General features: G+C 37.5%; 1 protein-coding gene across 6 annotated transcripts in view; it reads left to right on the forward strand.

Annotated features, from left to right (window-relative positions):
- PBXIP1 (PBX homeobox interacting protein 1) overlaps positions 1–23,340 on the forward strand; it is a 495,209-nt gene that overhangs the window by 319,715 nt on the left and 152,154 nt on the right. For 4 of the 6 annotated variants that reach the window (XM_044080087.1, XM_044080091.1, XM_044080090.1 and 1 more), the window contains one exon: positions 7,314–7,337. The exons of the other annotated variants lie outside the window; for them this stretch is intronic. In XM_044080087.1, the coding sequence (XP_043936022.1) occupies positions 7,314–7,337 (24 nt within the window). The remainder of the gene's footprint in view (positions 1–7,313; positions 7,338–23,340) is intronic. 6 annotated transcript variants of the gene reach the window in all.

Here is a 23,340-nt window from a genome sequence, read left to right on the forward strand (position 1 = left end):
TTATAATCCTGTAACTGAATATTCATTATTCAATCTCAAAACATAATTAAACATCATTCAGCTCATGTAATGTGATGACTTTCTCCAAATTTGCTTTTGCATCTTTTTTGAAAATGTTCTGCCTCCAGTTAAAATCCACTGTTGTTGCCCCCCTCCCCAAACTACATTTTCTCACATAATCTACTATTTTCTTCACATTTGCATTTCTTGGCCTATCTCATCTTCCTTTACCTCTGTCTTGGCCTATCTCATCTTCCTTTACCCCTGTCTTGGCCTATCTCATCTTCCTTTACTCCTGTCTTCCTTTTAGATAATACTATTGTTTAAACAATAATGTTTAACTCCATTTCTTTTTTTTCATATATATCCTATTCTTTACCTATAGGATCCTCCAAGTCATTGTTTTTAGAGCTTCCTATAACCCTTTCCTTTTAGATAATACTATTGTTTAATAATACTATTGTTTAAATAATAATGTTTAACTCCATTTCTTTTTTTTCATATGTATCCCATTCTTTACATATAGGATCCTCCAACTCATTCTTTTTAGAGCTTCCTATAACTCTTTTAGCATATCCCAATACTTATTTTTCTTTAAATTAATACTTTATCTTTGTAGTCTTGCATAAACTTTCTTGTAATTTTTTCTTAAAACTAATCCAGCATTTAGTATGACACGTAAATATCTCTGATAGTAAGATTGTTCATTCATAGCATTTTTACTTCAAAAATCTTTGTATCAGTCATCCCATCAGCCTTTTAACTCCCCTTCCTTCTCCTGTTACTTTTCCATTTCCAAGTATACTCACCCATACAGCGAAGTCATTTGGGTGAAAAAACACCTTCTTCGGTTACTCCACTGCAGTCCTCTAAAATGTCTTCTGATAACATAATATAATGTATTAATGTCCTCAAAGTTGGTCTGAAATAAGTGTTAGACTTTTTCTTACTTAAATATAACTGTCTGTTTTAACAATTCATGTGCCTTTTTAATATCTTGTTTCACCTTCTTTTTCCTTTCTTCTAATGTCACACTTAAAATCTCCTATTATCACCTTATTCATAGCCTGTTTTATATACACACACACACACACATATATATATATATATATATATATATATATATATATATATATATATATGGTTTTATATTCATAATATCTGTTCAGTATCATTCTTTGCAATGTATGCATAAATTCTTCCAGCTATCCTCACTATCTCCATAAATGTTACATGTCCTTCATTGTGATGTATACATAAATTCCAGCTATCCTTACCACCTTACCATTTATTTTGACATCCATCACTTGTAGTCTAATCCTTTATTATAAAAAAATCCAGCACTTTTATGTCTGATTGCTTTAAGAAAAATGCCACTCTTGAACATGTTTTGGGCCCTAACTTCCATAATTTTTTATTCATTTATAATTATTGTGCTTGAATGTTCATACTATCACCTAGAAAATATCAGTTTTACATGTTGGTCTAAAATACATATTTTTCTAGCTTCATTTTATGCCAGTTAACATTTACAGGTAATATCCTGATGCTGTTCTTTTTCTTACATTTTGAATTATTTTTCTTTTAATTTTCCTGACTTTTACACTATTTACCAATTCAATTTTGGTTGTGTGTCCATCTTTCTTCCTTATATACATTCCCTTTTTTCTTCACACTCAGAGCTATGTTTTATTGTTATTTTAATCTCTCGAACTCTGGTTCAGATCAAGTCATCCATATTCTGCCATACTTCATCCTCTTCCTCTCTGCATGCGCTTTCGTTCCTGTTTCATATTTTGTTTGTCCTTGTATATTTCTTTATCATTTAATTCCTGCTCAGATTTCTATCAGTTTCATTACCAGTCCTATCTACTTATTCTGTTAAATACATTACCACTTGTATCAAATCATTTTCACTGTCAGTATCTTGAGTTTTATTTTCATCAACATCTTTCACTCCTTGTTCTTCACAATCAAATCAAAAATGTTCTACTTTTTTATTATTTCTCCACTCCATTTTATAGTTCTTAATGTCCCTTTTCCCAATACTGCTGACATCTCCTTTTTTAATATTCACTAGTTAAGTGTATATTCTACCCAGAAAAAAATAGCTTAATGTTGTCAGATCATTATATACTGATGAAGGCCAGAGCGGCTGAAAGTGCTAAACCATCATTTAATTAATTAGTGGAATTATTTTGCAAGATTTCTTGATTTTCGTTTGTTATACCACCCTTTGAGACTCGTTTTATCATTTGCTTGGTCTAAGAAACTTGATTGAAGAGTGTTTGAGGGTGATGACTGTTACCTGCTGTTAATGAAGAATAGTCGAAGGATGCCTATTTTTGCAGGAGCACAGCAAATATCTTCAATTTATGGCAGCAGGATTACACTACAAATTCTGTGCTTTACCATTTGGCTTATCCACTGCTCCCAGAGTTTTCACCAAATGCTTAGCTCCAGTTATAGCCCATTGCAGAACTTTAGGAGTCCACATTTACTCTTAACTGGACAACTGCCTCATCCAGGGGAATTGCATCATGAACTGCTACCAGAAGGTAAGCCTCACACTCAACCTCCGCAAGTCCCAACTTCAGCCATAAACAAGAATTCTCTTTATGGACTCACTGATAGATTCAGTACAACAAAAGGCCTTTGTACATTGAGACAAGGTTTCTAACCTAACAAGCTATCTTATGCACCCTAGATCTAAGGCAACCATTATTTTTAAAGGAGTACCTAAAGGGATTGGGATACATGACATCTTGCATCATAATGGTTCTGCATGCAAAGTTTCACATGAGAAAACTCCAGTGAATCCTAAAAAAATACTTGAGAACTCTGGACCCCAATGAATGGATGCTGAAGAGAGAATGTTTCGTGGACCTCAGCCACCAATGGGGATACTCCCAGTATAGATCTCTGCCTGTCTTCTGAGCAGACAGCTACAAAGGTTCTACCCCAGAACCCAACAAACAGGAACATTTAACATGGACACTTTCTCCTTCATATGGAGAGACCTCTTCCTGTATGCCTTCCCTCCATTACCCTTGATCCCCAGTGTACTGTTAAAATTGAGGTCAGATAGGCTGAGCATGATGCTCATATCCCCCTTCTGGCCAAGACAGCACTGGTTCCTCCCTCCTGTTGACCCTAAGAAAGGGGAGATATCATATTCTTCCTCTGGTGATGCATCTACTCACCCAGCTAAAAGGGTCTGTTATTCATCCACACATGAGCACGCTCAAACTAACAGCATGGAGGGCTAGATTTTAACACCAAGCAATCTAAACTACTTTACCTTAAGTGATGTCAATCTTGTTAGAGGCAAAAAAAGACAACTGCCACAAGATCATATTTATCCAAGTGGAAAAGATTTTCTTTTCCATGCCAGGCCAAAGGTATCACACAGCCTCATGCTGGTCTGAATGTAGTGTTTGAATACCTTTCAAGATTATTTGACTAGGGCCTTTGAGTATTAAGGTGCATGTTTCTGCCATCTTAACCTGCCTTCCCTGCTCCCCTCATATGTTCTCACTCCCACCTAAAACAGTTTCCAGAAGGGGTTATACACAAGACAACCCAGGAGAAACCCTGTTTTCTGTTGGGACTTGAACTGTGTTTTGGAAAAACTTGCTCTGCCATCCTTTGAGCCAGCAGCTTTTGCTCCTTTAAAAATGCTCACTTGGAAAACCATCCTACAGATAGCAATCACCTCAGCCATGCAGATCTCAGAACTACAAGCCCTGATGAGTGAAGAACCCTTTATTTTTTCACAGGGATAGAGTTACCGTTAGAACTAACCACTCTTTCATGTCCAAGGTAGTATCAGAACACTCCTTGAATCAAGCTATATACCTGATGGTGTTCCTTCCTAACCTGCTGAGTAAAGCTTAACAAATCTTACATTTCCTGGATGTACACCAGCAGATAAGGTATTGCCTTAACAGAACAAAGTTTCCAAATAGAGCAGAACAACTTTTAGTGACCTTTGTAGAAGGGAAAAAGGTAGGCCTGTCTCCAAATAGACTATTTCAAAATGGTTAGCCAATTGTATTACCTTCTGCTATGCTTGTCATGGAGAAACACAACCAGCTTCTGTCAAGGCACACTTCATGAGATGCAAGGCGGCCACCACTGCCTTTCTAAAATGTGTTCCTATTCAAGCCATTTTGGAGAAGGCAATATAGTCCTCTGTCCACTCCTTTACCAAACACTATCATTTAGGTTCTGCATCCAGAGCTGTGGCAGGTTTTGCACCTGCTGTCCTGCAGAACATGCTGTCCAAGGGGGCAACAAATGGCCAGCCTCTCAACCTGTAACTTTAGAAATCCTCCCAAGAATTAGTATTACAACATTGACTATGAAGAACACAGTGCAGTTGTGTTACACTTACCACAATTGTAGGTGTTCATGTAGATCACTATTGCAGTACCAGCTTTCATGCACCTAGCCTTCCAATGTGCTGGATCCCCCCCATGTCTGGGGGTTTTTGCAGGTACCCTTAATCTTTCAAACCCCCCCCCCACTTGTAGTCCATTGTTAGTCCATTCTCATATCATTCTCAAACCTTGGACAGCTGAAAGGGTTGTGTTGTCCTGAGGTATCAGACTGACTATCACAGCCTAGAAAGATTTGAAGATGACACTGACAAATGTTCCTTTTATACCCTGACATCTAGACATCGGTACACAGATGTGTATTAGCTAGGGATAATGAAAACACCCCAGGAATCATGTCGGTCATGGTCTTCTACATGATATTGATCTACTGAAACATCTACATTTATGGTAAATGTAACACAACTATACATTATAGGCTCAATTTAAAACTCTGCCAGAGCTAGTCATTCACTTAACACTTCCATATCCCTTTCCTCTTTGCCTGTATACTATTATCAATCTCTGGTAGGGATGGCAGTCTCAAACTGGAAGTCCAAGCTTCTGCTTAGCCTCATCCCACTCTGTTACCTTTCCCGCTCTAGTTATTTGCTCCAAGTACATTGGTTTATTTGCTAATTTTCAGCAGTAAATTCCAGCCCCCTCTTGCCCATTTTCTGTTTCCCCTACTCCAGTTATTACTTTTGGTAAAATCTCTCTTCTCCCTTCCCATGTCCGCTAAGATGAAGCCTTTCCCTGACATAGAGCTAGTCTGTCTGTCTCCCCTCCCAATCTTCCTACCAGCTCCAAAGGTGTGTGGGTCATTGCAGAGGGATTAACACTGCAGGAGAGACCCTTGAAAGGTCAAACATCAGAGTCAGCATTGCCTCTCAGTTCTGCCACCTTCTGAGAATGTGATCTGTTATTCTGATTATAGCTATATCCACTTCACATTAAGTGGTGAAAACCATGCTGTGAATCTCAGAAGGCTTCTTTATTGGTTCAAAATGACAGGTAACCACTGCCAAACATATTTCCATGGCATTAGCAGAAAGAAACAAATGGGCAAAAGGTCTGTGCTTATTTACAGTCTTTAAACTACCTTTCTGCAGGTTGTTTGTCTTTTCGGCTTTTCCCGGTTAGGGGTCGCCACAGCGGAACTTCAGTCCGCTAATGATTGGGAGTAGACTTTTATGGTGCAGAGTTGCCAGCCCGACGCCCAACCTTCAGCGAAGGCACGCATGTCTTTCGGAGGCCACTCTACCGCGGGGAGGACATGCAGACTCCACACAGAAGGCACTCCAGTCGAGAATCAAACAGGAGAACTTCTTGCTGTGAGGAAACAACGCTACCGCTGTACCACCGCGGCTTTCAAAACTACCTTTCTGCAGGTAGCTGTTTTAATTACTTCCTTCATCTTTGCTTGTAAAGTGTGTTTCTAAACTCATTTATACATTCACCTGTGCAGATAATGAGCTGGGTACCTCCTAATTTACTCAGCTTTGTCAAGAGCATTTTGCAAACAGCTACATTCTTTATAAGGACATTTGCACTGTGGTTTGCTTTAGCATGTCATAAACTCATTTCAGATTCTCATTCATGCTAATGAATGTAGCACAGTTGGCACAGTGATTACATTTAACAGTTGTGATTGCAGACTGCCAGGTGGCACACCCGAAAAGATGTGGTAGGGTGCTACCTCTGTAGACATGTGGGCACCATGCAGGCATTGTTCTGCCCTGTGTCGTGAGTGTGAGTTAAAGGACTGTTTTATTTGTGTTCTTACTTGAGTTGAGTGCAGTTTTGTTTTTTCCACTTTCTGTATTCCTTTGACTAGTTAGTTTTATGTTTTTGAAGGATGTTTTATTACAGATCCATCCAGTATTGTGAGCCTTGTGCTTAGAGTGTCATTTTCAGAGAATTGTTTACTGACTCTCTTGCCATAAAGGTGAGATGTTAAAAATTTCCCATCCATCTCTGACTAGTTATTTCCTTTTTAAAATGTCTCACAACTGGAAATGGAAAGTAGTTTGTAGGTTATGGAAATGCTCAGACTTTTCTTACATAATGGCTGCTTTTTACTTATTCCATAGTTGCTCAAAGTACGAAACATTTGCATTCTATGCTTCATTTTCACAAAATATGCAATATTTTTACAAAAAATGGTAACCGTTTCTTTACTTAACACAAGGATTTATAAATGTAGACACGTACTTCAATTATTGCCATATTGGCAAAAGAACTGATGCCTAATGCTGGCAGTGTATGTCATCATTTGTCACTAATCAACATCAGATTGATGTTTTACTTAAGTAACGCAGTTTGTGCTCATGCTTTTTTTTTTCAGAGCTGCATAACAGCTGTATTACTTTTTTGTTTTTCAGTATTGCTTTGTATTTCACCATAAACATTAATCTCAGTCATCATATTATGTGAGACAATTTATCAGGAGTTTGTATGCTTTGTTGTGCACACTGATATCTGGTATAATCCTGAGATGTGCATCATTGTGATTTAAAAAGTACATCTTTTTACTTAGTTTTAGGTTTGGTAGTAGAACTTAACAGTGTTTTCAGCAGTGCACTGCAATGCTTCTGTAAGGAATCAGGAACAAAGCTATGAAGACCCAGTAGAGAAAAAAAAAACATAAGTTGATATTTTTACAAATATAGTTACTACAGACAGAGAAACTTGAATTTAGAGTGGAACTTTTTAGTTTTTTGTTACATATTTTAATGTAAGTAGTTACCATTTCTCTGGCTAATCTAACTGTGCTCTCCACATGGTCATATAATTTTAACATCATGGGGTTGTTGTGGAATTATTGACAGATATGGTTCCCTGTTGTAGCCTGTGTTAAGGACTTCTAACTGCAAGCATATCATTGTGTTACATTTAACAGTGTAACAAACATGAAATCTCTTCTTTTTGCAGGTATCTTGTTTACTGCAGAAAATGGTGAGCACAGAGCTAAGTAGTCTGTGTGAATGTTAGTGCTTGATAGGTACAGTGTGCATGGTGTGCAGTTTCACAGCATGATGCTGATGTTTGTGCAGCACTGTTATGCATTTTAATGACCTTTTCATATGGTAACATATTTTTCATTATATGGAACTTTCCAGAAGTACTGGTCTGTAAGTTTGCAGCTAGGCACTGGTTACTGCTGTTGCATTTTTCATTTTATGATACAGCATCAGATTTTTAGTAAGGCTGTCCCTTTTGCTGCTAAGAGGTTCTCCCATTCGATTCTCGGCTAGGCTTGAGAGAGTGCCTTCTGTGTGGAGTCTGCATGTCCTCCCTGCGGTTGGGTAGCGTTCAAAAGACATGCGTGTGTAAATGGGCATGCCTTCGTTGAAGGTTGAGCGTCGAGCTGGCACCTCTGTGTTTCATAAAAATCTACTGCCAATCATTAGCGGACCAGAGTTCCGCTGTGGCGACCCCTTACCGGGAAAAGCTGAAAGACAAACAACTTATTAGTAAGATCTCAGTAAGTGTTGCCGACACTTGCAAGACACACAGTTTAATTTTATTCTGCAAAACAGTCTTTCACTTGATCCAGATTTATTTTTGTAGTGCATTTTCTGTATGCATCCTTGGCAGTTATCTAGTAATGAATACTATGTAGTTATCCATGGACAAATTTGTCAAGCTTTTCTTTCACCTTGTATGTACCATAAGTTCTCTACCATAGTCCTGCAGTCAAATAGGTTGCCCAGTATAGAGATTTTTGTTTGGAAGATCCTTTTATGAAGTGGGATGCTGTGGATATGGCACGGGTATATAATATACATTTGTGTATGTATATGTCTGTATATGGGTGTGTGTATTTGTGTGTGTGTGTGTGTGTATATATATATATACATATCTATATCTATGTATATGTACATATGTGTGTGTTGTACACACACACACACACACACACACACACACACACACACACACACACACACACACACACACACACACACACAGTATCGATGGATGAAAAATAATGGAATTTATGGCCGTCATCTTTTTCAGTCATAAATTAAATGAGAAACCATTATGTATTCCACCATGTGATCAAGACTTTCATATTTTTAATGTTAACAGTTTGAACATTACTGATACTCATTATACCCTATGTCAGAAAGATTTTTCATTTTTACATACCGGAAGAATTAGTAAGCAGACATTATTATTGAATTGAAGTTATATTTAAGGAAATTTATTTTGCTTTGATGTTTGAACAGAATGATTTCAATAATAAAAGTTTCCAGGTTGCATTTTTTAAGAAATCTACAAGGAACCTATCATTTCAACCCAACTAGCTCTTTATGAAAACTTTATATTTAGGACATCCACTTTACGGCTAGAACACAACCTCTGAATAGGTTTTACAACCTTAGCACTAAAAAAAGCAGTGTTTTAAGGGAGCTGGTATGTGTTATGAAAGCAGAAAAAGGGTGAAGTGGTATTAATTAATTCCTTAGACTTTGTGAGTAAGGTGTTTTATTTGCGTTTGGAAAGTACTTTATACTATATGGTCTCCCTTAATGAATCTGCCAAGCATACAGGGGTATAGATCTAACTTTAAAGGACTGCTTATTGATGGTCCCAGTAATATCACAGGAATATAATATTTTACATGTTGATAAATCTAGGAAACCAATGATGTTTGGTATCCTGAAGATAACATAAAGATGTGGAAAACATTTGCTTCCCAAAGGTCTTAAGACTCTTGGAACTTTCTTAACAAGATTAGGGGTGTGGAGTGTGACCCACAGGACATTTGTGGTCACAGGTGGCATAGAATGTTTTCAGTGTTATACCCCATGATATTAGGCTGTGTGATATGACAGATTTGAACAGTACGTCATTAAATAATCCTTTTATATTCATGGATCTGGTCTTATCCAAGATTTTTTTTACCATTGATTGTGAACAGTTTAAACAGATTACTGGAGTTGCTATTGAGGCAACCTGTGGCCCCATTTTTGCCAATATTGTTCACTGCCTTTAAGAACAAAGATGTATTTTGGCAGAATATGTAATATCAACTTAAGATGTTAATCAATATTTTTGGATGACATTTTTTTTATTTGAAAGGGTGGTTCACAGTTACTTGATGACTTATGTGACCATCTGTCTTGTAGTACTGACTTTATGAGTTTTCTTTTACACTGATTGTATGGAGATGAACTTTTTAGATGTTGTTTTGTACAAAACTTTGGTTGCAGCTTATTTTAAATCCGATGTTATCCTATAGTTCATTTTAATAGTGTACACACTTATGGAAAAAAAGAGGTGTTTCGTTAAAGGACAGTTTATACAGTTATCCAGACTTATTACTGATGATTAGATTTTTTTTTACCTAATCCATTATTTTGACTAATCTGTTTATTTCTAGAAACTACCCTTAATTGGATAGTTAATTGCTTAATAATGAATTGTTTGTGGATAATAGGGACAGCTAATATGCACCCATTTTGAGAAAATCCATACCAGGAGGGGTTAAGAGGCCCGGTAATAATTTTTCTCATTCGGTAAATTTTACATCATTCCATTAACTCCCATGGCACTGGGTGTGTTATGGAGAAGAAATGGGACAAAATGTTTGACTTCAACAATTGGCTAAGCTTCTGCTGTCATTCAAAGGGGATCCGGTATCTGTCTGCCTGGGACGACATGAGCGACAAACCACAATGCTTTGCCAGAGATGGTCTGCACCTGTCACCCCTGGGATTCAGGTTACTGGCTAAGGCTCTTGCCACGCCTGTAGTGCCTTTTTTAGGTGAAGTTCAAAGGACAAAACCATCACCGTAACAGGTACAAGTATGCAAAATCTGAAAGTAATGCTACAAGTCTAAACCTCAAAATGCACTCTCTTGAGGCACTCCTAAAAATGGAGAACATCGATATCTGTGCAGTAATTGAGACCTGGTTCAAGGCTTCAGAGAGCACCCCTGCAATACCAGGCTACAACTCTTACCACACTTTTCGGCCACCAAAACCAGGACCGAAACACTAAAGGTGGAGAAGTGTCCATATTCACCAAGGATATTCACACCTCCAGGCTAGTTGCCCAACACAATGCAGCCAAAATTCTCCAGGTACAACTAACACTAAGTAAGACTGCAGTCCAAATTGTAGCTTGCTGCAGATTCCCTACCATGCCCCAAGATTCTCACTACACCTTTCTAAACATACTGGAAAATATTAAGATACAACCAAACATCTTAATATGGGTGATTTCAACTACCCTGCCATTAACTGGGAAAACTACTCATGTACCAACATCTTTGCCCAGTGGTTCTTGGAATTCATAAATTCCAATGCCCTGGATGAACTAATCCATAGTCCCACCAGGGGCTGCAATATCCTGGAGCTGGTCATTACCAACATGGGAAAGCGATGCTCCACACCAGTGGTCACTCCCTCGGTGGTTAGGTCTGACCATAAGCTAATCACCCTTGACATCCACATCCCACCCCCACCCCCCAGTAAGGAAATATCCATAAAAAACATCTTCAAGGCCAACTTCATGCTACTCAAGTCAGAAGTGACAAACTTCATGACATCCATGCAGACAGGAACTGAAAGTTCGACTGCCGAATCCTACACTAAAGCACTGTATGAGCACATCCACTCATGCATGAATCATGCCATCCCAAATAGAACCAAGATGCTCTCCTTCAAAAAAGGAAGCCAATCTGGTGATCCCCTGTCATAAACAAACTATACAACAGAAGGAAGAAACTGTTGCAGAAAACAGGAAAATCCCAGGATGCAACAAAATCCCTTACCAGCCTCAGTAAGAAGCTGAGATCCCTCATAAAATCCTCTAAAGCTAGTTATGAAACTAAAATTGCCAAAGATTCCAAAGACAGCCACAAGGCATTCTATAGCTATGTCAAGAATCTAAATGGCAATGGTCAGATCTGCCCTGAGCTGCAACAGAATGGTATTAAATATACTGATCCTAAGGACATTGCCAATATCCTGGCAGATCGATTCAGTGCCAACTTCACCCCCCCTCTCACCCCCTAAAGGGCCCATCTCAATACTGAAAGATTGCCAAATTCCGGTAATCACAGCCACACAGGTAAAAAACGCACTCTCCAAAGCTAAGAATACAGCATCCATGGGACCAGACGACATCCCGGGCTGTGTACTACTTCACCTAAGTGCCATGTTTAATCTGGTCTATATTGCAACATCGAACACTTAAAACAGCAAACGATGTTACATCGACACATTTTCAGCAAAAGCTGAAAATGTCGAATCCACAAAACAGCGATTTCTTTCCTAGGGAAAGAAATCGCTGTTCCAACCCCCACAAAAAAAAACAAAAAACATTACACACTTCCAAACACATACACACGTACCCAATTCTATTTATACCCCCCAAAAAAGCAGTAAACAATTAAATACACATATGCGCATAACCCAACCATACATTTAACGAAAAAAAACCCAGTAAACATTTTAAACCATATGCACTTACCTTAACCTACACCCTAACCCTATGGTCAGTAACTCTCGCACATTTACATAAACCGCTCCAAACACATAAACGCTTACCTTAACCCTAATTTTACCCCCTCAAAACAAAAGTAAACAACTGAAAACACATACACACGTAACTCAACCATACATCTAACACAAAATATAAAACAGTAAATACTTTCATACGTATTCACTTACCTTAACCCGCACCCTAACCCTAAGATCAGTAACTGTTGCACAGTCACACTCAGGAGCTATACCGGACAAGAGACCACACTATACTTCAGAACATGGCAAAACAATGAAGCGGTCAAGCGACTATTTTCCCAGGGAAAGAATTCGCTGAACAGCCGCTTCGCTGTTTTGCCTGTTCGCTCTACATGTGTCGTCGAAAGTGCATTTGACATAATGCGTTTTCATTGTACTCATAGGAACCCGTTTAATCATAGCCTCACCTCAGGCTTCGTGCCCACTGAGTGGTGCACAACTAGTTATCCCATTCTACAATGGGAGATCCACCTTGGATCCTAGGAACTACCATCCCATCAGTCTGACGAGCCTGATCTGCAAGGCCATGGAACGTATTATCATGGAACTTATAAACAAAGACATTGGCAACCTTCAAACACTGGACCCCACCCAGTTTGGGTTTGTGAAGGGCCAGTCGTGTCTCCTGAACCTGATCGACTTCTTCGAATCAGTCTCCAGAGCCTGGACGAGGATAAGGCAGTCCACACAGCCTATCTGAACCTCGCCAAGGTCTTTGACACTATCCCTCACTCTGGAATCATAGATAAACTTACTAAGCTGGGCATAAATCCCTAAGTCATTCAATGGGTTGCCAACTGGCTTACTGACAGAACCCACACTGTCAAAGTGGCAGACTCCAAATCCAGCTCCAGACAAATGACAAGTAGAGTACCTCAGGGTTCAGTCCTGGGACCGCTCTTGTTTGGCATCTACTTCTATGAAGTACAGGCCAGCACTAAGGAACTCTGGCTAACAAAGTTCGCAGATGACTGCAAACTTGGAACCATTAGTGAATTCCCAAATGATGTTGATATTCTACAAAAGGGCCTTACAGAAACAGATGCTTGGTGCCAGAGCCATGGGCTCAAGCTCAATGCCAAGAAGTGTATAGTTATCCCCTTTGGGAAAAAACATGTACCCATGAATTACCACATAGGTGGCAGTGCACTAAACACCAAAAGTGTGGTAAGAGACTTAGGAATACAGGTGGATAGTGGTCTCACCTTCAATAACCACATCACCACAACAGTCAGGAAATCATTATGTGGCACACCTCATCACTAAGGGCTTTCCATCCAGAAAAAAGGAGGTCATTGTCCCACTGTACTCATCCCTCATTAGAACCATTGTGGAATACAATGCCCCATTTGGTATGTACCTCACAAGACATCTGCAACAACTAGAAAGGCCACAGAATACCTCACAAAAATAATTACAGACCTAAGCAGATGTCCTATGCTGACCGACTAAAAAAACTGCAGCTATACTCTGTTGCATATCAAATACTCAGAGGTGATCTCTGCTTAACATACAAGGCCATGTCAAACCCAGAGCTGTTGGGCATGCTACACTTAAAGAAATCCCAATCCATCAGAGCCACACGCTCCAGGGACCTAAACCTTGTCATCACAATGAACAAAACATGCTGGAGGGATAGGTTCCTGACCCAGAGACTCCCCATACTCTGGAATAGACTGCCCATACATGTCAAGCAGTCAGAAGACTCAAACCACCTGCTAATAAAGGCCTCCTTGGCCCTCTTCAAAAGGAACCTTGAAAACTGGATGGGAGATAGGAAATTTACCCCAGGAATCATGTCAGTCTAGACAGGAGTCCGGGGAAGTAAATATTGTGGGAAGAAATAGCCAGGGAATTGTTATGGCTAGGCTTGTACAGGCCGTAGGGCCGATAGCCTAGTACCAACCTATGAACCTCGATTATTTATGGATGTTCCTGATTTTGCTAAGCAGGGAACCTTTCCAAAATTTGTTTATAAACCACCTTCAATGTTAAACACACTAAACATCATAAAAAGTGCAGGCATGGCACCTTGAAGAAATGTGGCTGCTGTCATTACTGTGTGTACATCAAGGAAGGTGTGTCTATTAATGTTCATGGTTACCCTTATCTCTTGGACTGTGGTGGCAAATTTAATTGTAATGTATGTGGGGTAGTGTATATTGCACAGTATTTTGTCTGCCCTGTATTTTATGTGGACAAGATGGAGCTGAATCTTAGCAAAAGAATCTGTGAACATCTGAGAAGTATTATTAATAAAGATAAGATGATTGCACTTTTCAAACATTATTGTGAATGTAAGCATTTTAATTTTTTTTTATTCTTTATTCTTAATAACATGAAAAATCTCTCGGGGAGAGGCACTGGGAAAATGAATTGCTTTTAAGTGAATTAAGATGACAGATGAAGTTAAGGGCTGATTTAGTGCTTAACGAGTGTACATCTTTTTTGCCCTGTTTTAAAAGAAAAAAGTCATAAGCTGAAGTAGTAACAAATTACGTTTCATGCTTGGATATTTAAATGTGCAGTTTCCTGTTTTCATTTTGCTGAAGTTCATAAGGAACAAAAGTGCTCAATAAAACGGTTAGAATACTTTATCTTGTGGCAATATTCTTTTGCTTTATATTGCAGTAACACAGATGTCACACTATGTAAACAGCTGTCTGTCATACTTGGACGAAACAGTTGTGTACTGTGGAATGATGACTGCATGTTCATCTTCACAGCTGCACAGATTATTGCAAATGTTTTCTTTCCGGCACTAATTCCTTCAGATGTAAGGTGCAAACTCAATGTACAGTAGGTCTGTCATTGAGGTGATTCATAGATCCATAGTTTTCTCCCTAAAAGTGATCAGTCAGTCCATTGGGAGACAGTTATGTGAGAAACTGAGCAAATTATTTAGGACTGAAAAGTGATAGTGTTGCCTTAATGGTGTTATGTAATACCAGAAGAGGTTACGTAGAACTGAAAAGTGTTAAGTGATGCATAGAGTAATAGTGTTATGTGAGAATCTGACAGGGTTAATTTGGATTAAAGAGTGATAAGTGTTGTGTAGAGTAATGCTGAAAAAAGGAATATAACAAAGAAACATGTTTACAGCAGGAAAGTGTGCATGAAATTATTGTTAATATGAAGGTGTAATGAGGAGCAGACAGTGTGCCAGAGCTTTGTTAAGTGCAGTATTAGTATACCAGAGATGAGGACTGGACAGAGCCGAGAGTGTGGCAGATCTTTAAATGTAGTATTATTAGTATACCACAGATGAGGACTGGATGGAGCAGAGAGTGTGACAGAGTTTTGTTAAGTGTAGTATTAGTATACCATAGGTGAGGACCGGATCAGCAGACTGACTAGAGAGAGTGGTTTGGAAAGAGTGGTTAAATAAATGTGGGTAGGGAAAGGATAAGATAAATAGTGTAAGGAAGTGATTTTAGAGAAGAGACTACAAATCATATGCTAAGCATGAGGGGTCCTGTAGGAGGAGTTTAGGGTTCCATCCACAGTTGCACAAAAATCAGCCATTGAGATTAATCGTACAGGGCAGAATGAGAAGAAAAGGTGAGGCGTTTTGTAAAACTGTATTACTAAGAGACTATGAAAAACACAAACTGGAGGACTGCAGACCCAAACGAGCAGCTTTAAAGGCAAGTGCAGGCGGTAAATGCTTCGGGTCACAGAAATAGTTCCACAGTGTAAGCACAGCACAAATAACTGCAATATTACAAATGCAAACGGTGAATACTGCCAATCTCAAAGGATAGTTCCAAACTGAAGACCGCAAAGCCAAAAAAAGCATACGACCCAAACAATACTAAACGCAAATGCAAACAGTAAATACTACAAGTCCCAAAGGGTAATTCCAAACTGAAGATTGCAAAGTCAAATTAGCAAAAAAAGGAACTTTATTTACGAATTAGAGTGAAGAGCTTTTCGTCCCACTAAATTGTGGGACTTCTTCAGACAAACAAGAGCAAATTATTCAAAACATTTAAATAGCTAGTTTGGTGCCAAAATATAAGCGCCGTAACCCAGCAACAGTAAACAAATCTTGTGAGCTGTAATATGTAAGAATTCTAATAAACTCTGCATTAGACTGCGAATAGTAACAAATAAATACTCTAAATCAGCTAAAAATGATACAGATTATAGTAATCTTAATAAACAACTAGAAATATTAAAAGGACTAAAAACAGTATAGATAAAATTCTCTATGGCTATAATATCCTAGTATTAATGTGCAGAAGTATAACAAGTAGATAAAAGCATGGCTAATGTAAAAAACAACTACGTATGTAATTGACAAATAAATAAGATAATAAAAATGAATACAACTAAGAATATGTATATGAAATATTAAATACAAATATCTCTCTACAAATTAAATGTGCAAGGTTTATCTGCGTAAACTTTTTAACTTCAAAATAGGGTACAAGGAACAAATTTCATTAAGTCCTGGTGACACACTGGCATTAAGGCGGACTTGCCAGTATAATTCTTGAACTTCAAGTAGTACCTGTTCAGGACCGTTTCGTCTATCTGGTACAATTGTGTCAACTGCTCTAAATGTAAATGAATGATTAGCGATTTCTATAATATGTTTAGCTAATGCATTGTCTAGTTTATTTTTCCTGATGGCATATAAATGTTCATAAACCCGTTCACGTAGTTTTCTATCTGTTTTGCCAATGTAAAAGGCATGGCATGATTGACACTGAGCTAAATAAACAACTCCCTTTGATTGACAAATTTGTATTTAACTTTGTATGTGGCATTTCTAATGGTGAAAGATTTGGTCTTCAGTTTGGAACTATCATTTGAGATTGGCAGTATTCACCGTTTGCATTTGTAACATTGCAGTTATTTGTGCTGGGCTTACACTGTGGAAATATTTGTGACCCGGAGCATTTACCGCCTGCACTTGCCTTTAAAGCTGTTCTTTTGGGTCTGTAGTCCTCCAGTTTGTGTTTTTCCAAGTTTGTTTTTTCTTTGTTTGCAGTAGTCCGAATGACTGAGGATGCAGCACCCATTACGACCTTACCGGCACATGATAACCAGACTCAGAACACTACTGTGTTATTGTTAATTGAGTCTTTAACACATCAGGTTGATGCATTGACTAAAAAAAGTTGACTCTCTGTCTAGCAGCAATCGTGCTAATTCCTCAACTCAACCTGGTTATAACATTGTTGAATTAAATTCGACCGACAACCAGCCCAGCCTATTTTAAATACATTAAATTCTGATATAAGGACACCACCACGTGTGCATATCCCCGAACACAATTCACAGAATTGCAGTTCACCAAAAAGAATTAGTAATAACATAGATAAACCTGTCAGTAGCAACAACAGATCCGGTGGGCTTATTGGAGCACCTACACTGACCGAATGGTTAAAGGAACCACTCTCTCTTCAAATGCCAACTCAGAGTGGTAAAAGGGGGCAACTGGCCACGGATGTTACAGATATTTCGTTTTTACTGAAACAATTCGACAACACTTTAGTTAAATATAAGAAATTGCAAATTGAATTAGCTTATTTTCATGAATGCCTCAGTGAAGGCATAGTCCCAAAGGGATTGCGATCTTGGCAATACCCTACTGGTTTAGTGGATGGATCTCTTTTCCACCAAGAATTAATCAAACTCTTTAACAAGCATGGATGTGAATTACTGGAAGTAATTAGTAAACATTACCAGATCCAGTCTAACTCATTAATGCAGGAAGCAACCAGAATAGACAAGATTATCCAGCAACATATTAACTTTGCCCGTTACCAGTATGATTATGATAGGATTTTTATGAGTATTGCCCAATACATGGGTAAAGTAACTGAAGCGAAATTAAAGAAACTGAATAGAGATAGACAAGCTTACAGTAATGGTACAGCATATCTGAAACCTCCCCCCTCCCAGGTAAAATCTAATTTTACTTCAACATACAACTATAACAACAATAATTCTTCAGATCATGCACCACATGAACAAAATATGCATGATGTTTCTAGTTCTAATAACCTTGGTGCTATTGCACATCACTATGATCAACTTCACATGATCACCAGTCCTTCACCGCAGGTTGTTCCTGCACATCAAGCAGCAAATTTTCGGATGGGTACTTCCCATTACAACCTGAGAAGGGACAATTATTATACCAACAAGAATTTTACCAACACATAAGGGAGGAGGGGGAGGTAAGTACTGACTGGCAAGAATACCCAACCATACTGTATAATTCAACCAATGATTTTTAATTTTTTAATTATACTACTGTGACAGTAGAACCAATTATTATTGAATTATTTGCCCGTGGTTCTACGTTTGTTCCTAGTAATCATGCAGATGTAGTTCAAACTATTATTGATTTGAAGTTATTTTTGAGAAATTAAATTTGAAGATGTTTTTTGCTAGTGAACTTACAAGTGACAATAACTTACGTATAGCTAGTACATTCATACCACCAATGCATCCTACTTTAAACATGTTTGAGAAAATATGTGAAAATGATCTGAGAAACATGTTTTATGGGAGTATACACAGGGCTGATATACACCCTAATACTACAATACTAGAAATAACAGCATTACATGCATTAAAAAATACAGGGGTAAGATTCCTACAACTAGATATAGGTGGTGGCTTGATTATTATGACTCAACAGCAGTATATTGAGAAAATGTTAGATACACTTAATACTGCAGCATATGAAGAAACATCTAGGAACCAACTCCACCAGTCATATAACATTATTAGGTCTTCCTTTAATGATTGGTTTATAGAAGACATAATAGATTTAACAACATTAAACTATTTGACAATGCTTGCACCAAGATTACCTATTCTTTTTGGTATTCCAAAAATTCATAAATCATTAGCCAAGCCACCTATGAGACCATTAGTTGATGCCAGGAACAGTATCACCTACCCATGTGCCAAGATGATGGATCAAATATTGCAACAGTATGTAACTAAGGAGAAAGTTATATGTAAAGATTCTTGGTCCTTTCTTCACAATATTAATCAATTAGAATTTGAGGACAATTTGAATTTTTTTTAACCGTTGATGTTAAGGACCTTTACACCTGTATACCCCACCAGGATGGCATTGAATGAGTTAGTTTTATTTTGAGAAAACATGGTGCACCACAAACGGAAATTAAACTAGTAGAAGAAATGTTGGACATTGTTTTGTCTTACAATTATTTTACTTTTGACAACAAAATGTACCTGCAAAAAATAGGTGTAGCCATGGGCTCCCCTTGCGGTGGGATTTTTGCCAACTTAGTCATGGCCTACTGGGAGCAGGAAATTTTGGGTAAGAATATAAATATGATGAGTAATATTAAGTATTACACGCGCTTCCTAGATGACATTTTTATTTTAGTTGAAGGTGATGAAACCATGGCTGCAGATTTGATTACTTTTTTTAACTCAAGTACTGACTTTTTAACTTTTATGTATTCTTTTAACAAAGATAGAATAATGTATTTAGATGTTGAATTATGTAATGATTACACCAACAAGATTTTCTATGCTAAAATATATAGGAAAGCAACTTATTCTAATACTTTTCTTCATTATAGTAGTAACCACCCTATATACCAGAAGAAATCTGTTGTAAAAAGACAGTTAGTACGTGCAACCCGTATGGTTTCAAAGGAAGATCACTTTTATGACAAATGTCAACTATTAAAAACAATGTTCATTAGTAGGGGTTACCCACAACAATTTCTCTACCAACTAGTTCAAGAGGTTACAATAAAAAGAGAACAAGGTTTTTATTTCCCTATTTTGGGTACTGATAAGAATTAGTCATTAAACAATATGGCCGCAACAAATTTGGCACTTATCACTCCCTTTAGTTCAGACAGTGACACTATCATTTTTATTATTAATAAAAATTGGAATTTGATAAAATTCGATAATGATATAAGTAATAAATTACCCTCTAAACCAAAAATTATCTGGAAAAGGGGTAGGAATCTCAAACAAATAACAGAGTGACTTAAAAATAGTACCCCTTAGAAAAAGAATGTTCCAATGTAACATGTGTAGATATTGTACACACATGGCTACAGGTGAATCTTTCACCATTAGAAATGCCACATACAAAGTTAAATACAAATTTAATTGTCAATCAAAGGGATTTGTTTATTTAGCTCAGTGCCAATCATGCCCTGCCTTTTACATCGGCAAAACAGAAAACTACGTGAATGGGTTTATGAGCATTTATATGCCATCAGGAAAAATAAACTAGACAATGCATTAGCTAAACATATTATAGAAAACGAAAACTGGAACAATGATGCGGGAAAACCAATCCAAAAACCACTCGAAGGCAATAAAACTTAGCGCTTTCATCCACTTTAATGACGTGAATTTCCTCAGAAACAATGACTGGATTCTTACATCTTATTTAAATAGAGTATTACAGGAAATGGTGTAACCTTCATGGTTGATAAATGATTGATTAAATATATTACAAATGTTAAAAATAAAAATTAGTTAAAATAATAATAACACTCATATACTTATGTATGAAATAAACTTAAATTGTGTGTTATCTATAGAATAAAACACTTTATATTAATAACTTAATTTAAACCAGGGTAAACAGCCCCAAATAGGAGCTGCCAAAATGTTTCTTTCTGTTCTAACCTGTTGTTTAAATCCCCTGTGAATGTTCCTTTTTCTACATAATCCAACACAAAAAACTAAAATTTCTTGAAATCTTTACAAGAAAGTGCATGTCTAGCTAAAGAATTACTTTTATCTTTTTCCTTTATAGACAACACATGTTCGTATATCCTACGATTCAAAAAATCTTTTGATTTTACCAATATAATAATTTTTACATGTGCAGCAAGTCGCTATATACACAACGTATTCACTATGACAGTTCAAATATTTGTGAGCCCAAAACGTCTGACCTAGATGTTCTATTGTAATGAATGATGAGTTACTAATAAGTCTACATTGTTTGCAGTTCTTGGGCAAATGTGCCTTTCTTAATACAGTCCCTTCTTGTGTTGTCCCTATTTGATCTCTTAGATGATTCCAACATCTGCTTGATGTTAGTGACCCTCTTAAATGTAAAACTTGGTCGCAAACCTAGGGACAAAGTTAAATCCATGTTGCCAAGAATTATTCTCCAATTTCTTTCTATAACTTCCTTGATAAACCAAATTTCATTCACTCATTTATCAACCATGAAGGTTACATCATTTCCTGCAATACTCTATTTAAATGAGATGTAAGAATCCAGTCATTGTTTCTGAGGAAGTTCACGTCATTAAAGTGGATGAAAGCGCTAAGTTTTATTGCCTTCGAGTGGTTTTTGGATTGGTTTTCCCGCATCATTGTTCCAGTTTTCAGTTTCAAGTTCGTTTCTTAGTTTTCCATATTATAGAAACCGCTAATCATTCATTTACATTTAGAGCAGTTGACACAATTGTACCAGACGGACGAGACGGTCCTGAACAGGTACTACTTGAAGTTCAAGAATTATACTGGCAACTCCGCCTTAATGCCAGTGTGTCACCAGGACTAAATTAAATTTGTTCCTTGTACCCTATTTTGAAGTTAAAAAGTTTACGCAGATAAACCTTGCACATTTAATTTGTAGAAAGATATTTGTATTTAATATTTCATATACATATTCTTAGTTGTATTAATTTTTATTATCTTATTTATTTGTCAGTTACATACATAGTTGTTTTTTTACATTAGCCATGCTTTTATCTACTTGTTATACTTCTGCACATTAATACTAGGAAATTATAGCCACAGAGAATTTTATCTATACTGTTTTTAGTCCTTTTAATATTTCTAGTTTATTAAGATTATTATAATATATATAATTTTAGTTGATTTAGAGTATTTATGTGTTACTATTCGCAGTCTAATGCAGAGTTTATTAGAATTCTTACATATTACAGCTCACAAGATTTGTTTACTGTTGCTGGGTTACGGCGCTTATATTTTGGCACCAAACTAGCTATTTAAATGTTTTGAATAATTTGCTCTTGTTTGTCTGAAGAAGTCCCACAATTTAGTGGGACGAAAAGCTCTTCACCCTAATTCGTAAATAAAGTTCCTTTTTTTGCTAATTTGACTTTGCAATCTTCAGTTTGGAATTACCCTTTGGGACTTGTAGTATTTACTGTTTGCACTTGCGTTTAGTATTGTTTGGGTCATATGCTTTTTTTGGCTTTGCGGTCTTCAGTTTGGAACTATCCTTTGAGATTACTAAGAGACTATGGCAACACAGTTAATTTCCTGCAGCCCCTTTGAAATTCACCATGCAGTGACCTTTACTGCTTTACATATGTCTTGTCTCAGTTCCATTAGAATTTTTTTTCCTCTGCAGTGACTCTAAGTAGTACTGCAGACGCATACATGCAGGTAATGCTGTGGTTATGCAAGTTACAACTACAGTTACAAGATTTAAAGTACTTTAAAGCCTCTTCAGTTTTATGCAGTTATGTGGAGCTTAGTAACCAAAGCCACACACTCGGCACACTACTAACAGGTTAAAGATGAGTAGGTAGTTTTACACACACACACACACACACACACACACACACACACACACACACACACACACACACACACACACACACACACACACATTCTTCTGCCGAGCAGGTTAGTTAAGTTGAAGGTAAGCACAACAATCAGCTTTTCAGAACTATACTATAATGCCAGCCTGGTAGCAGACTGTCACATAGCACATGTATATGCAGAAAGGCACGTCACATCAAAGCTGTTTACAGGCAGTGTTGCAGACAGACTTTTTATTATGAGTTAAATGATCTTGGCATCATTGTACATTGAACAGACAGCTGTAACCATTTGTAGAGTAGGCACCATCAGGAAGAAAAGCAGGGTATATGGTATTGACTTGGCCAGTGGTGTTTTGATGCAGTCTTCATCCCATTTACCAACTCTTGTAGTGAATGGGGTTCACAGTTTCCACAGTAGTACACTTGCCCCTGCAGTCAGGTCATACAGCTTTGTAAGCTAACTTAAGTCTATCAGGTTCATTGTTCTGTTTAAAATGTTGCTCCCTTCACAAAGTCTGAGTCCTGTAAAAGATCCTTCATGGACCTACCTCAGAAACTGCCTTGAAAGTACCCAGAGAAGTTTCATCATATTAATTTGGAACCTGAGTGTAGGTCTTTGTCTTTGGGCTTCAGTGTTTTGGAAGAAGGATCCTCCCTTCCTAATGCTGATGACCCTAAGTTTATGGAGATTCTCAGAATAGTACTGCAGAAGGAGCTGGCTTTCCAGCATACTCTCAGCATTGTCCTGTGTCTGCAAAGGAGATCTCCTAAATGATAGCTTTAGTTTATAAATGCATCCAGAGATCTTATAAAACTGAACTAGAAACATCACGAGAGCATACTTTCTGTCATCAGGAAAA

The sequence above is a fragment of the Protopterus annectens genome, chromosome 8.part0 (assembly GCF_019279795.1).
Source record: "Protopterus annectens isolate FY-2018-M chromosome 8.part0, PAN1.0, whole genome shotgun sequence".
Taxonomy (NCBI): domain Eukaryota; kingdom Metazoa; phylum Chordata; order Ceratodontiformes; family Protopteridae; genus Protopterus; species Protopterus annectens.